This window comes from Bos indicus x Bos taurus, chromosome 7 (assembly GCF_003369695.1).
Source record: "Bos indicus x Bos taurus breed Angus x Brahman F1 hybrid chromosome 7, Bos_hybrid_MaternalHap_v2.0, whole genome shotgun sequence".
In the NCBI taxonomy this organism is placed as follows: Eukaryota; Metazoa; Chordata; class Mammalia; order Artiodactyla; family Bovidae; genus Bos; species Bos indicus x Bos taurus.
The window spans coordinates 12,567,234-12,583,284 of NC_040082.1; the positions used below are offsets into that span (position 1 = coordinate 12,567,234).

The 16,051-nt window shown below is 33.9% G+C and overlaps 1 protein-coding gene across 4 annotated transcripts in view; it reads left to right on the plus strand.

The window, feature by feature from the left end:
* CHD1 (chromodomain helicase DNA binding protein 1) overlaps nucleotides 1–9,140 on the plus strand; it is a 74,678-nt gene extending 65,538 nt beyond the window's left edge. For 3 of the 4 annotated variants that reach the window (XM_027545532.1, XM_027545536.1, XM_027545533.1), the window contains 4 exons: nucleotides 4,140–4,236; nucleotides 5,186–5,237; nucleotides 5,961–6,171; nucleotides 7,603–9,140. In XM_027545532.1, coding sequence (XP_027401333.1) covers nucleotides 4,140–4,236; nucleotides 5,186–5,237; nucleotides 5,961–6,171; nucleotides 7,603–7,948 — 706 coding nt within the window. In that variant the 3' untranslated portion in view covers nucleotides 7,949–9,140. The remainder of the gene's footprint in view (nucleotides 1–4,139; nucleotides 4,237–5,185; nucleotides 5,238–5,960; nucleotides 6,172–7,602) is intronic. The other variant, XM_027545535.1, reaches the window with a different exon arrangement.
* The last annotated feature ends 6,911 nt before the right edge of the window (nucleotides 9,141–16,051 follow it).

Consider the following 16,051-nt stretch of genomic DNA (forward strand, 5'->3'; position numbering starts at 1 on the left):
TAGGACCAGAATCTAATTTCAACTAGATTTTTTTCTACAGAAAAGATATTTTTAAAGAGAAATTACTAACAAAAACACAGTTTATTAATTCCCTATCTCTTTACTCTTTTCACTCTAGAATGGCAATAGTTGATAAATTCATTTAAGGGCTAGTTGAATTTTCTCAGCTGCTATGGATTTCATTTCAAGGTTGTCCCTGTGGTGGACAGGGAAGCCTGGTGTGCTGCAGTCTATGGGGTTGAAAAGACTCAGACACTACTGAGCGACCAAACTGAACTGAACTGAAGTTTGCTTATAAATTTTATTTCAAGGTTAATGTCATACCTATAGTGAACATTTCAGTATCTTCTGATGACTATTTCCCTAACACAGTATTCTTAAAAACTTAAAGACATGCTGATACTCGTGGGGAGGGGGAACATAAAGACATGCTGATTCTTTTTAGCCTTTTGTTGTAATAAACAACAAAATGAAAACTAGAATGTGCTCATTATCTTTAATGAATAACTCAAGTACTTTATACATTAATAGAACCCAATAACATTAGTCACAATTTTAATTTCATTTATTTTTAAACAAGACAAAACTTGCATTTTACTTTATTAAAGTATAGTTGACTTCCACTGTTAGTTTCAGGTATACAACATCATGATTCGATAGTTTTATAGATTAGGTACCATACAGTTTTATACTATTGACTCTATTCCGTGTGCTGTATGTTACATCCCAGTGATGTATTCATTTTGTAACTGGTAGTTTGTACTCTTAATGCCCTTCACCTGTCTCACTCATGCACTTGTGCACGTGCCCTCTGGCAGCCACAGTTTGTTCTCTGTGAGTCTGTTTCTGTTGTATGTTCTACCCAACTGGAGTCCGTCCATGTTGTCCTAAATGGCAAGGTTGTATTCCTTTTATGTCTGCGTAATATTTCTGTGTGTGTGTGTGTGTGTGTGTGTGTGTGTGTGTGCGCGTGCGTGCGCACGCGCACGTGCGAGAGAGAGAATTCTACTTCTTTATTCATCCATCTATGGATGGACACTTAGGTTGCTTCTTTGTCTTGGCTTTTGTAAAATAATGCCACAGTGAACTTTGGGGTGCATATATCTTTCTGAATTAGTGTTTTCATTTCCTTCAAAGAAGTACAGAGGAGTGGAATTGTTGGATCATATGGTAGTTCTATTTTTAATTTTTTGAGGAACCTACATGCTGTTTTCCATAGTGACCATACCAATTTATATTCCCAGCAACAGTGCATGAGGGCCCCATTTCCTCCACATCCTGGCCAACACTTGTTTTTCCTTTTTTACAATAGCTGTTAGGTGTGAAGTAATACATCTCGTTTTGGCTCTGATTTGCATTTCCCTGATGATTAGTGATATTGAGCATCTTTTCATGTACTGTCAGCCATTTGTATGTCTTCTTTAGAAAAATACTCAGGTTCTCCGCCCATTTTTTTATCAGTTGCTTTTTTATATATTTTAATTTCAAAATAAGCTGTTTTAGTTTAATGTCAAACAATGGATAAAAATAGGATTTGGCTAACTAGTATATAAATTACAAAGATTTTAATATATTTAGTATTGAAGTTGTTGAATGGTTTGATTTTCCCAACCGCTATCTGATATCTTTCATGACTTGATATTAGCTATTTTTTCTTTCTTTCATTTCATTGATAATTGATTACAGAGAATAGTATTGTCTAAAGAATGTTCAAATAAAAAAGCTGAGTAATATTGACTCTACTTAATGAAGTGTTTAGGGGGAGATACACTGATACCTATACTTTTTCTTTGAAATGCAAACAAAAATTAGAGCAATTGAGAGGGATGGCTATATGGAATGATATGTGATGAAGCAGGCACAATAAAATGCTAATAAGAGAATCTAGGTGTTAAGTATATGGGTGATCATTGTAAAGTTCTTTTGTATCTTTGGATGTATGAAAATTTTCATGTTGAAAAATTAACAAAATAGTTATGCATGTGTATTATGAAAATGTTCCATTAATTTAAATTAGCCTGCTAATATTAGTCTTGATAACTTGATAAGCCTTGTTAATATGCTGCATATTTTACTTAAGTAGCCAAAATTTACAGGCTATATGAAGTATTACTAGAGAGACAAATTTTGAGAATATTACACATATATATGCACATTAAATATAAGGGTTTGAGTGACTGCTCTTTAAATTGCAATACATTTTTGTAGTTTTTGTAAAATTATAGACCCAAATATTGATGAAGAATAGGTATCATCTTATACTGCAGTTAAGCAAACAGCTGTTCCAAACTAAATTAAAAAAGAAACGAAAGCACTTGAGAAAGCCACATCTGACTTAACAACACTGCTAAGAATTCTTTTAGAAATCACCAGTTATCCATCTCTGTATGCACATATGCTGGGATAATTTTGTAGTTATTGCATGACACAGATTTCTGATTTCCAGAATTTATTAACATTTAGCAATTGAGTAGTTTACAAGCAAGCAGCTCTTCACACATATCTGTGTTCAAAATCAAAAGGCTGCGAATGTTTGATCTTAGTGGAAAAAGAATTAGAAACCTTGTCCTTTGGCCTTACCTAGTCACTTAGTCTCATTACCCCATTTGTTTATTTTAAAAATTTTCTGCTACATCTGACTGTGCCTAACTGAAGGATGGTGCAGGTTAGGTACTTTACACAGTTAGCTCATTGAAGACTTCCTGACAGTGTATGTTTTGTAGTCCTGGGCAATTGATGCTTGGTAGTTGAGAGAAATACGTCTTGGCTATTAAGAAATACCCAAATTAAGTGCTGTATAATTTTATTTCTCCCATAAAAAGGAATGAGAAAAGTTATTTTCTAGCTAAGGATTTTTGCTTTTTTAGACTTTCTTCTGTACTATTGCTGAGAGATGACTTTCTTTGGGGAAGTCATTATTCACACATACAGGGTTTTATTATTTTTTTAAAAATCACATAAATGTGGACTTGTGCCTCAGTGGTAAAGAATACACCTGCCAGTGCAGGAAACATGAGTTCAATCCCTGATCCAGGAAGATCCAACATGGCCTTGGCGCAACTAAGCCCGTGCGCCACAGCTATTGAGCCCATGCTCTAGAGCCCGAGAACCGCATCTGCGCCGAGCCCGTGTGCCACAACTGCTGAAGCCTGCACACCTAGGCCCCGTGGCTCTGTAACAAGAACCCACTGCAGTGGGAAGCGCACCTGTCACAACTAAAGACTAGCCCCCATTCACCGTAACTAGAGAATAGCCCACGTAGCAATGAAGACCCAGCACAGCCAAAAAAAAAAATCACTTAAAATCTGTTGCTTGAACTCAGTAAAGATATTGATGTTAGGTAGTCCACTAAACCTCCATCGTTGGCTCTTTAGTAATTTCTTTACTCTGTTTATGTACGCAAGATTCAAAATCTTTAACATACCTACTGGAAAGCTAGAGGGTCAAGAAAAATTGTAAATATATGAAATTATTACTTTTATAGTGATGGCAGACAGACTTCAATTCACATGTCACTGATTTGTAGTGGCTCTGAAGAAGCTCTGTTGAGACGAATCCAAAGACTGCATCTGAATTTGTGAAGGAATACCATGGTCAATTACTAATCCTAATCCCAGCATTGGGATGGGAAGAGAGGCGTAAACATGGTATACTGTCCTGGGCTTACAGTGTCTGATCATGTTACTCTTATGACCATTACATCACAATTATAAAATGACAGAAGCCTTTTAATGCATTATTCAGGACTTCTCTTTCACAAGCTTAATCCATGTTTTCTGATGATATTTTACTTGAACTACTAACATAGTTTATTCCTTTTATATCTAATCTGAAACATAATATGAATCCCTTCCTAATTTGTAAGTTTACTTCTCTTTAGTTTCAAATCTTCAAATCCGGAAACTATAAAATGAAGGAATTTGGAAGAGAAGTAAAAGTTAACACTGTCTAGTTTTATTGGGAATCTTATCCACTTACGAAGGTTTTTTTGTTGGTTTCTTTTTTTTTAATGCTAGAAATAATATCCTGAGACTTTTTTCCAGAGAGGGCTAAGATGTGTGTGTTTCTGTGTATACTAAAGGGATTTCATTAAAAACTAAGTATTTTCAATCAGACTAATTTGCCTTTTATTCTTCTAGAAACCTGTGGATTTTTGTATCTAAGTTTACTGAGTTCGATGCAAGAAAATTACATAAATTATATAAGCATGCTATTAAAAAACGGCAGGAATCCCAGGTAAGTAAATGCATCATTTTTCTTTATGTAATTAAAACAGATATTCTTCCTTATACAAGAATTCAGCTAATAAATGTAGAAGGAATAAGGGAAATAGAAAATCTCTACTAAAGTATTAATACCACAGTAAAAATTGCTGCAGGTGAGAGCTTCCAAGGAAAGCTAAAAATTAGTGGGCAAGAAAACAAGACACTAGCATAGTCTGAAAGTATCTCCTCCAAGATCTTTACTGATTACAAAGAGAAAAGTCATAGCTTTGTAGAGGAGAAACCTGCCTTAGCTGCCTTAAACAAGCAGTTAAGATTAATGTCACCAGTCATAAGACATAGTGACACCATGAACCCCCTGTATTGTGTACTGAAAAAGGTACATCACTTTGTGGAATTCTTGGCAAAAAGGAATCTCATGAGTCAAATCATGAGAAAATATCCCATAAACCCCAGTTGAGAAATACTCTGTAACTGTCTAGTACTCATCAAGTGTCAAGGTCTTAGAAGACAAGAAAACTGTCCCAGATTGGAGGAAACAAAGAGGACCTGAGTCCCAGATTGGGTTCTGGAGAAAAAGAACCTTAGTGGAAAAATGTGAAATCTTAATAAAGTCTGTAGTTCAGTTAAGAGTATTGTACTAAAGTATAAATTTTTTAGGTTTGATTATTATACTGTGGTTATATAAGAAACATTAAAATTAGGAGAAACTGGTAAAAAGCATATGGGAACTCTCAGTACTATTTCTGCAGCTTTTCTCTAAGTCTAAAGTTATTTTGTTTTTTTTTTTTAAAAAAAGTCATAGGACCCATAGTTTCTGCTTTTAAAAAATATCTGTTAATGTTACATTTATAGATTCTAATAGAGGAGACCTTCTTTTAGCATCAGGATTTTCTTTTTCATGTTTTACAATGTTGTTTGACGCCACTTAAAAGATTCTTACATATGTGTATTTATTTTAGCAGAATAATGACCAGAACAGCAGCTTGAATACGCAAGTGATTAGAAATCCAGGTAAGTCAGTCTTGTTAATTGTTTTGGAAAGTCAGTTTAAAAACTGGTCTTTTTTTTTTTGCTGGGAGGGTGAGGTGTTTTTGATGATATATGCCCATGTTAAATTTAGTATCTTAATAATCCTTTTTAGCTTATTAACTTTTCATAAATCACTATTACCAGTTTCTAAAAAATATAGAATTGTTGAACATATTTCAAAAAAATTATTTGGAGTATTAACAGATTAGTTAGTTAGATTAATTGAGTGATTAATTGCTCTGTGCAAGAGTCATAAAAGTATAGTCTGAGAAGGAAATGGACCTTAAATTTTTTGTTGTGATTCTTCACATTTCAGATTAAAGTAAACCTATTCATAAGCCTTAGTATGACTTTTTATAAACTATTTTCTAAATGCTTTAACTGCTTGTATTTGGGAACTGGACAGTCAAGAATCCGCCTGCATTACAGGAGACTCAGGTTCAGTCCCTGTGTTGGCACGATCCCCCTGGAGAAGGGAATGGCTACTCACTCCAGTATTCTGGCCTGGAGAATCCAATGGACAGAGGAGCCTGGTTGGCTGCAGTCCATGGGGTCGGACAGGAGTGAGTGACTAACACTTTGACTTTCTCACTTTCGTTGGTTGGAGCTGAAACAGGAGTTCTTATAATCTAGCAATTAAATTATTTTGTTTACCATGTATTTTTTTAAGTCATTAACAGAGGTTGGACACTTTTATCTTAACAGATGTAGAAAGATTAAAAGAGAATACAAATCATGATGACAGCAGCAGGGACAGTTATTCGTCTGATAGACACTTATCTCAATATCATGATCATCATAAAGACCGACATCAGGGAGATTCGTACAAGAAAAGTGACTCTAGGAAGAGACCTTATTCTTCTTTTAGTAATGGTAAAGATCATCGTGATTGGGATCACTACAAGCAAGACAGCAGGTAAACTTGACAATTTTAAAATTTTGCATATTGATGTCTTTATTTGTTGTGTTTGACTTTATTGACCAATTCAGTTTTCAGGTAATCAGAACACGTCTCATGTAAAATAAAGGTTCAATAAGAAAAAATAAATCTCTCTATAAAAATGGGTTTTTAATTATAAATTTAAGGTCAGAGTATACAATAAGAAAATATTTAGTGTAGGGAGTTCTATAATTAGTCATGGGATTCATTGTTGGTTTGGCGAATATGGGCTAAAATACCTTTCAAAATATAGTGAGGTAAAATAAAAGATTGATGAACTGTGGCTGAAGTGCGATGGTGAATTCTACATTCCATTGCATTAAAAAAACCTAATTTTTGTTTGAATAATTAATTTATGTGAAAACAACTCATTGAGGTTAAATTTAATCAAAGCAATCTGAAGATAGTCCTGAAATCACGAAGTTTTCTCCACATACTGTTTTTTTAAAGTCTAAGTAGTAAACAACTGGAATATAATAACAGAATACATTTTACTCCTGTTGATAAGGGGATATTTTCATTTAATAAACCAAATAAAAATACCGAAAAGAGTAAAAGATCAGAAATTAAGAATTTAATAGGTTTGTTTGTATTTTAGTTGTGCTCACTAAAATTTCTTCTGAGACGCACAGCCACATTATAAACTTAGAAAAGCACACAGTGAGAAAGAAAAGCCATATTTGTAGTGGTATATGTTTATAATTTCACAGACTTGCATAACAGTTTATATTGCTTATAATAAGGACCTTTTGTGAACAAAAAAACATTATATTTGATGTATTTTATTTGAAAAGGCTAACATCTTAGAAATTACTTTTCATTAAACTCCCATAAATTTTTAGCAGACTGCCACATGCTTATGTGTGGAGTAAATTTCACAATGATTTGTATATCAGGTCTTCCTATATAAATAATCAGATTAAGGAAGCTTTCAATAGGCATCACCAACCAATAAAAGTTCTCTTTTATAGATATATTTCATAGACTGTTTTAGAGGTTTTTATTTATTTTTCCTGCTGCAGACTCAAAAGGCTTTGATTTCAAGGGTATTTTAGATGGATATAGTTGTCTTAATTCTAATTAATTAGTTCCAATAAAGATGCATTAAATACAAATGATGCACAGAAGAAAAAGTAGCAACCAATCTTAAATGGCCATGTGAAGTTAGATGCCATCTGAAGTGCTTTGTATGGTTTCACTTTAGTTTTATGAATGGAATAGTTTTTCCAAAGACATGCAGAGATAATTTTTCAGTGATTTTTAATGAACTCACGAAATTTTATGATGAAACACTGAATTTGTATAGAATTAGAAATATGCATTATTTTTGTTTTATTTTTAATAAGATTTATTTGGAAACATTAATTAGCATTGCTAATTTAAAATTCCTGATTTCTCTTTTATTAGATATTACAGTGATAGAGAGAAACACAGAAAACTGGATGATCACAGGAGTAGAGACCACAGATCAAATCTGGAAGGAAGTTTAAAAGACAGAACTCATTCTGATCATCGTTCTCATTCAGATCATCGGTTACATTCAGACCATCGATCAAGTTCTGAATATACACACCATAAATCTTCCAGGGATTATAGGTATCACTCAGATTGGCAGATGGACCATAGAGCTTCCAGTAGTGGTCCCAGATCTCCACTAGACCAGAGGTCTCCTTATGGCTCCAGATCTCCATTTGAACACTCAATTGAACACAAAAGTACACCTGAGCATACCTGGAGTAGTCGGAAAACATAACGAAAACTGATACTGTCTTTCTGGACTTTTCTTTTAGCCATATATCATAAACCAACACAGTAATTGCCTTACATGACTTGAAAGATATAAACAGATCTTCTGTCAGTAGCAGTATTGTTACTTCTTTCCAGGATGCAAGGTCTATTATCCCAACAGAAGAGAAAATATTTTTATATTTAAGGATTATGCTGCACTGTACTACAAATATTGTAGTACTATTTTTTTTCTTTTTTAAAGAAATGGAAAATGTTTACTATTACAGGGACCTCAACACTGCCCTTCCATGTAGGCTGGATAAAACTGTTTTTAAGTCAGTGATTTTAGACTGACGTCCATTTAAATTATGTTTGTATATGAACTTTACTCTTACCTGTGATCATGTTTCAGGAAGGAATGAAAGAGAGTTCTTTTCTTAATAAAGAAAACACGCTCAAGGACTTTATTCACTTTCCAAAGCTACTTGTTTACATTGTACACTGCGACCACCTTGCCGCTTTTCATCACAAGCTTGAATATTTAAATTCTGTACTTATATCTGTAAAATAGCCAGGAATTTCCTGTTTGTGATCTATTATTATGCCTTTTTACACACACACAAACAATGGCTGTAAATTATTGTAAATGAATTAAATGAGCTTTCCTTACTTCCTTCCCCTTCTCAGGCTTTTTTTGACTGTTCCTTTCCCTACCAACTCAGGCCTTCTTATTGTTTAAATATATATATATATATATATATCAGTGTAATAACACTTTTTAATGATTTATCTCGATGGAATCATTGTTTAGAATGTAAAAAAATGGGGAAAGGGGCCACTTAATTCCATTATAGTCCTTTTTATATTGACTATTTTATTAGATACATGTTATTTCTTTCCTTTTCCCTTTTTTAGTCAATATTGTGTATCAGAATGGTGAGATGATCTGTAAAATCTAAACTGCATGCTCTGGAAACATTTTTTTCAGATGCATTTGGTTTAAAAGGGTAGGTCTCTGAACACTTCCAGAATCCAAAAGGCCAAAAGTTATTGTAAATCCATTTGTTTTCCTTTCATGTGGGCAATAATGTCAAATGTGCTATGCAGCCAGGTAACATTTTAGATAAACTTGATTGACTTTTAATAAAAACTGTTACAATGCACACTGATTGTATATAAAAACCTTATATATGACAAATTAAATTTAAGAAAAAGGATATGTGGGCTCCTGTAATTTTCTGCTGCATTCTTATTCCCTCAAGCACCTAACTTCTTTTTTTTTAATACTAACATTTAGTTTCCAGAAAAGAGTATTTTGGTAAGCAGTTGAACATTGTTAATTTGTGGCACTACAATTAAATCTATTTTGAAGAATATATGAATATATGAAGTAAAATTTAGATAATAGAAATCTTCGCTGGACTCTTGATTTTCTGCAGATATTATTTTAGAATGCCTTATATTTATTTACAGATTTTTTTTTATTTTGTTATATTCAGTGGGAATTTTTAAATCTTGTGGCATACACTCTTGGATGTGTGCTGTGATATAACACATTTGAACCTTAACTTTGACAAATATAAGTATATTGATATATTCCTATAATATTCTTAAATGTGTCTGTAGATTAGCTGTGGGAATGATGTACAGATATTTGTCGATAGATATATTTTTAATATTTTCCTTTTATCCAGTTAGGTCTAAAATTTACACTATGTGTACTAAACAGAGCTTCTATATCCCCCCAACCCTTTTTTAACAGCAGTGATTCCTGTTTAGATAGTTATCTTGAATGTCATTTCCTGGTATGTCAGGTAACTTGTGGAATAACTCAATTTTTATAAAAGTGATAAAACAATTTAATGCTGGTATACGTTTTTGTAAGTTATTTTTTCCACTATTAGTATAAATGATTACTTTATTCCACAATATAACATTTAATAAAAAATTTGTAATGCTTATTAAAGTCATATTAATACAGCTAACAGATCAGGGTTGACATTTTCCATTCATCACTCTGTAGCTGGGACATTCGCATTATATCCTATTGTGAAAATTTCATAACTCAATACTACATTTTTGAGACAAATGAAATGGACTCTTAGCTTTCTTAACAGTGCTATGTTGAGTATTTCAGGCAACTAATCAGCTGAGTTGAATGAAAAATCTACAACTGTATGTAACATTTATTAGTTGATGGCAAATATGTTCATTATTTGTAAGAATCAACAATTACGTAGAAAAGGAACAAGCCATACATTTTAAAAGACAAAATGGAGAAAAACATCAGTACATACGTATGACAGGAAACATTCTCTATAAAAATATGCCTAATTTTTGTCTTTTTACATGCTCATTCTGATTTGCCATTTTTATTCATTTGTGTTTAATTTTTTAAGAATGAGGTTATGCATAGTACTGTACTAATTAATCCTCCACCTTAAAAATATACAATAAATGATTCTTATTAAAAGCAATGGTCTGCGTATAAAGGAAATATTCTTTGTTTAGGGTATCTTAGAAAATAATTTTCAGACTGGAAAGCTGTGAAAAACGAGTGTGAATGATTCGTTTGTTAATTTCAGAGTGAGTGGGTTAATAAAATGAGAACCTTTGAAGTTGCATAAAATGTAGACTACACATGTAATTTCTCTTGAGCTCTGTCTTTGAGGTTAACTAATGGAAGGTTTGTGTAGATTATATGTTGGTTTACCCAGATTTCATTTCCTTGAGCTTTATCCAGAATATACACAAAAGGTAGATGGCATAATACTATCTGCACCACATACTACTGCTGACTAGAAAATGATCACTGGACTATCAATAACTTTGAGTGTTTTTAAGGTGGGATTTGAAAAAACAAGTTTTTTAAATTTATTTATTTTAATTGGAGGTTAATTACTTTACAATATTGTATTGGTTTTGCCATACATAAACATGAATCCGCCACTGGTGTACACATGTTCCCCATCCTGAACCCACCTCCCTCCCCGTACCATCCCTCTGGGTCAAACAACTAATCTTATATACGATTTTTTTCCCTAGACTTTCCCAGCTTCATCTGAAACAGTATGAATTGGTAAATGTGACTGTACTGTTAAAAGTTTCTACACTGATATATTTAAGCATGTTAACATAGATACTTCTATTAAACATTATTTATATTCAAGGCTCGATTTAAAAATGCAAACTGTTACATATTATTGTGGCACTTTATGCAAGGCTGATGGATGGAACACATTTAAAAGGAAGCAACTAGGTAATAGTGCACCAACAAAATATCTTGAGAAAATGGTAAAACTTCTGTGTTAAAATTCTTAAGGCGTTTACTTTTAGACATTTAAAATAAAGTTCAATTAAAATTCTGTTTTATCCTGGAAAAGACTACGTTGATAGTGATTTTGCAGAATGCTTTATGCTAATTTTTTACTTATTTTAGCACCTACCTAATAGGTTGATTTTATTACAGATAATCTTTGGATTCCTTATAAAGAAAGACCTAGATTTAAGAAATAGTACTTACGTTAAATAATGAAAGATGAGATTACTTGGTAAAGTAGAATTTAAAAAATAGTTTCAGATTGTTTTCAAGTCCCTATACAAGGTCTCCAGGGGGGCTTCATGTGCCAGATTTTCTATTGTAAAAGGCCATTAGCCACCCTGTCCTTCAGTTAAAAAAAAATTTACCCAACCTTTACTTGAAATGGAATTGGTAAGTCAAACTCCCAAATGAATGAAATGTTTAATTTTAGTTTCATGTTCTCTACATTTGAGTTTTGATCTAAATATTGAAGTATAAACAGTCTCAAGGAATTCCCTAGCTTATAATGATCCTATTAAATGATCATTGCCTGCATTGATGACATACATATTAACACTTCACATGCAGAAATGTGCATTGCCTTGTAGTTTCATACTGTAGGCTGCTGTTAGATTTCCAGTTTGTAGAATGAACTGTGGAGTCGAACTGGCACTTGTTGCTTGTGTTGTCCTCTTTTTCATTTTAAAATCTTAGCTTTGCCTCTGGTGGTATTGACTGTGCTAAGTCTAGGTGTGGTGTTTGTTTTTGTTTTTTGTTTTTTGGGTTTTTTTGTTCAGGTCTTGCCTCTGCCCAGTTGGTTTTACTTTCTGGAATTCCTATGGTATTCTAGCCTGTGATTTTTGAACTTCAGTTCCCTATCTCAACAACTTTACTGTTTTTCCTTCTCTTTCCATTTCTGTGCTAAGTATCTTCAACTTAACCACTCCCCATAAAGTCGTCTCCACTTAGATATCTAATGTGTGTGTGTGGTTAGTCATGTCCAACTTTTTGCAACCTTATGGACTGTAACCTACCAGGCGCCCCTGTCTGGAGTTTTGCAGGCAAGAATACTAGAGTGGGTTGCCATTTCCTCTTCCAGGGGATGTTCCCAACTCCAGGATAGAACCTGTTTGTCTCCTGCATTGGCAGGCGAATTCCAAAGATTTCTAATAGATACCTAATTTTAAAATAGTAAAACTTGATTCAACACTTCACCAATGACGTTTAAAAAAAAAAGCTTCCAAATGTTCCATAATTTTTGATGAATATACTCTGCATTCACAGCTCTCTATTCTATGACACTTTCCCTGTAGCTACTTCTGTTTGTTTTGCCTCACTCATGTTACTCCCATTGTTTTTAGAATACACCCAAGAATAGTCTTGGGTCTTTGGATTAGAGCGTTTTCATCCCTGATTTGCAAGAAACATGTTCCCTCGCCTAATTGAAGTCTCAACTTAAGTATCATCTCAGGTCTCTATATAAGTACCCTGCCCTTATTTTTACATTCCTTATCTTGCTTTCTCTTCTAGTGCCGAACAATTATTTGACTTTTTTTTTGCTTGTTTGTTGTTGGCTGTCCCTTCACTAAAATGTAGTTTTACTTTATTTTGTTCACTGCTGTATCCACAGCACCTGAAAGAGTGCGTCACATATCAGTTCTGTTTTTTCTTTATTATTTTGATGTCTCCCAGAAATGCTGTGCTCCATAAATGCCAGCTTTATCAAACTTTTCTTTCTTGCCACTGTTACCCGATAGGTTAGTATCAACAGAAACTTGTGTGTGTGTTACCAGCATCTCTATTACTAGTCTGTTTACTATCTTTCAGTTTTTAAACCTAATAAAAGCATCTGAGACATTTGAGAAATATAGAAACAACTAAGTCTCATTTTCTATGAATTAAAGTTGGTAGAGAAGGGCCCAAGTAATATTTATAGGGATTTTAATATTTATTGATGTGAATAACAGATTAATTCCACTGTTACAAATAAGCATGCATATGCTTACAAATAAATGAAAATTTGGTTTCTGGAACTCATGGCTCCTTAGGAAATCTAATGATACTTTGTGAAGAAATGTTTAGAGATGTGGTATGTAATAGGAAAATATAAGACATTTTAATGTATATTTCTGAAAGGAAATGTTTTTACGTGGCATGCCACTATCTTTTCCTACTGACAAGTAAAGAACAACTTGTAAAGACACTATAATGCAAGAGAAATAGGTTGCGTTTGCAGTATTTTTAAAGTGAAATACAAAAATCCCCTTTTTATTACTGTGTAACATTTCTTGTATTGGATGTACTACAGTTTGTATCCATTCACCAACTGGGTTTTCAATCTTTGGGTTATGAATTAAGGTGCTATAAACATTTCATACAAGTGTTTCTGGTAGACATATTCTTATCTTTCTTTGGTAAATACCTTGGAGTGGGATTGCTCGGTGGTATGGTAAAACATATGTTTAACTTTACAAAAAACTGCCAAATCATTTTTCAAAGTGGATATACCATTGTATATTCCCACCAGATGTGAGTTATTACTCTATTCATGTTAGTATTTTGTAGTATAGGTTTGGTTTTTTTTTGTTTGTTTTTAGCCATTCTGATAAGTGTGCAGTGATAATTTGCATTTCCCTAATGATAAGTGGTAACAGCTTTTAGTGTCTTTATTTGCCATCCTTATCTCTTTCGTAAAGTATCTGTTCATGTTTTTGTTCCAATTTTATGAAACTTGATACAAGTCATCTATTAGATAAGTTTCAAAGGTTTTCTCCAGGTGTATGACTTGTGTTTTCATTTTCTTAATGATCTCTTTTGAAATGCAGACTTTAAAAAAATTCTCATAAATTCCAGTTTATCCACTTTTTTTCTTTCATGATTCACTTAATTGTGTATAGAAATCTTTGCCTAACTCGAGGTCACAGAGATTTTTCTATGTTTTCTTCTAGGAGGATTATACTTTTAAGTCTATGATTCATTTCAAGTTGATTTTTATATGTATTATAGTATGAGTATGGATCAAAATTGTGTGGGGGGTAAGTTTTCTTGTTCTTTGTTTTTGGAATATGTGTATCCCATTTTTCTAGTACCACTTGTTAAAAAGACTGCCCTCTACGTGTGGGTCTGTTTCTGGGTTCCCTGTACTGGTCTATTAGTTCATATTTCTAGGCTAACACCACACTACCTTGGTGACTTTATAGTAAATCATGAAATCAAGTAGTAGGAACTTTAAATTTTGTTCTTTTTCAAAATCGTTTTGACATTCTAAATTCCTTTGCTTTTTTTTTTATGTATATTTTAGGATTAACTTTAATTTCTACCAGGAAGCCTGCTCGGGTCTTCATTGAGATTATATTGAATCTATAAACTATTTGGAGAATACTGACCATTTAACAATAATTGAGACTTCTAACTTATTTACACTTGATGTATCTCCTTTGTTAGGTTTTAATTTCATCAGGTACTGTGATTTTTTTTTTTTCTTTACCATAATACAATTTTTATTTTATTTTTTTAATTAATTTTATTTTATTTTTAAACCTTACATAATTGTATTAGTTTTGCCAAATATCAAAATGAATCCACCACAGGTATACATGTGTTCCCCATCCTGAACCCTCCTCCCTCCTCCCTCCCCATACCATCCCTCTGGGTTGTCCCAGTGCACCAGCCCCAAGCATCCAGCACCGTGCATTGAACCTGGACTGGCATCTCGTTTCATACATGACATTTCACATGTTTCAATGCCATTCTCCCAAATCTTCCCACCCTCTCCCTCTCCCACAGAGTCCATAAGACTGTTCTATACATCAGTGTCTCTTTTGCTGTCTCTATTATACAGAGTGAAGTAAGCCAGAAGGAAAAACACCAATACAGTATACTAACGCATATATATGGAATTTAGAAAGATGGTAACGATAACCCTGTATACGAGACAGCAAAAGGTACTGTGATTTTTCAGTGGATAAATATTATATAGTTAAATTTACCCCTTAGTAACTCATATTTTTCTGCAATTATGTTTTATTTTAATTTCAGTTTTTAAGTGTTCATTGTTTTGGGGATTTAACCTTTACTCTGTGACCTTGCTCTCCTTCATGGATCACAGCCTAGTCATGGGGAAGGGGCTTACATAACTCACTGAAGCAATGTAGCCATGCCTTGCAGGGCCACCCAAGACAGACAGGTCAAAGTGAAGAGTTCTGACAAAATGTAGTCCACTGGAGAAGGGAACAGCAAAGCAGTCCAGTATTCTTGCCACAACCACCCCATGAACAGCAAGAAAAGGCAGAAAAATATGACACTGGAAGATGAGCCCCAGAGGTTGGAAGATGGTCCAGTATGCTACTGAGGGGGCTTCCCTGGTAGCTCAGATGGTACGGGTCTGCCTGCAATGCAGGAGACCTGAGTTCAATCCCTGGGTCAGGAAGATCCCCTGGAGAAGGAAATGGCAACCTACTCTAGTATTCTTGCCTGGAAAATCCCATGGACAGAGGAGCCTGGTGGGCTACAGTCCCAGGAGGGTCACAAAGAGTTGGACCCAACTAGATAGCATATTCAAAAGCAGAGACATTACTTTGCCAACAAAGGTTCATCTAGTCAAGGCTATGGTTTTTCCTGTGGTCATGTATGGATGTGAGAGTTGGACTGTGAAGAAGGCTGAGCGCTGAAGAATGATGCTTTTGGACTGTGGTGTTGGAGAAGACTCTTGAGAGTCCCTTGGACTGCAAGGAGATCCAACCAGTGCATTCTGAAGGAGATCAGCCCTGGGATTTCTTTGGAAGGAATGATGCTAAAGCTGAAACTCCAGTACTTTGGCCACCTCAT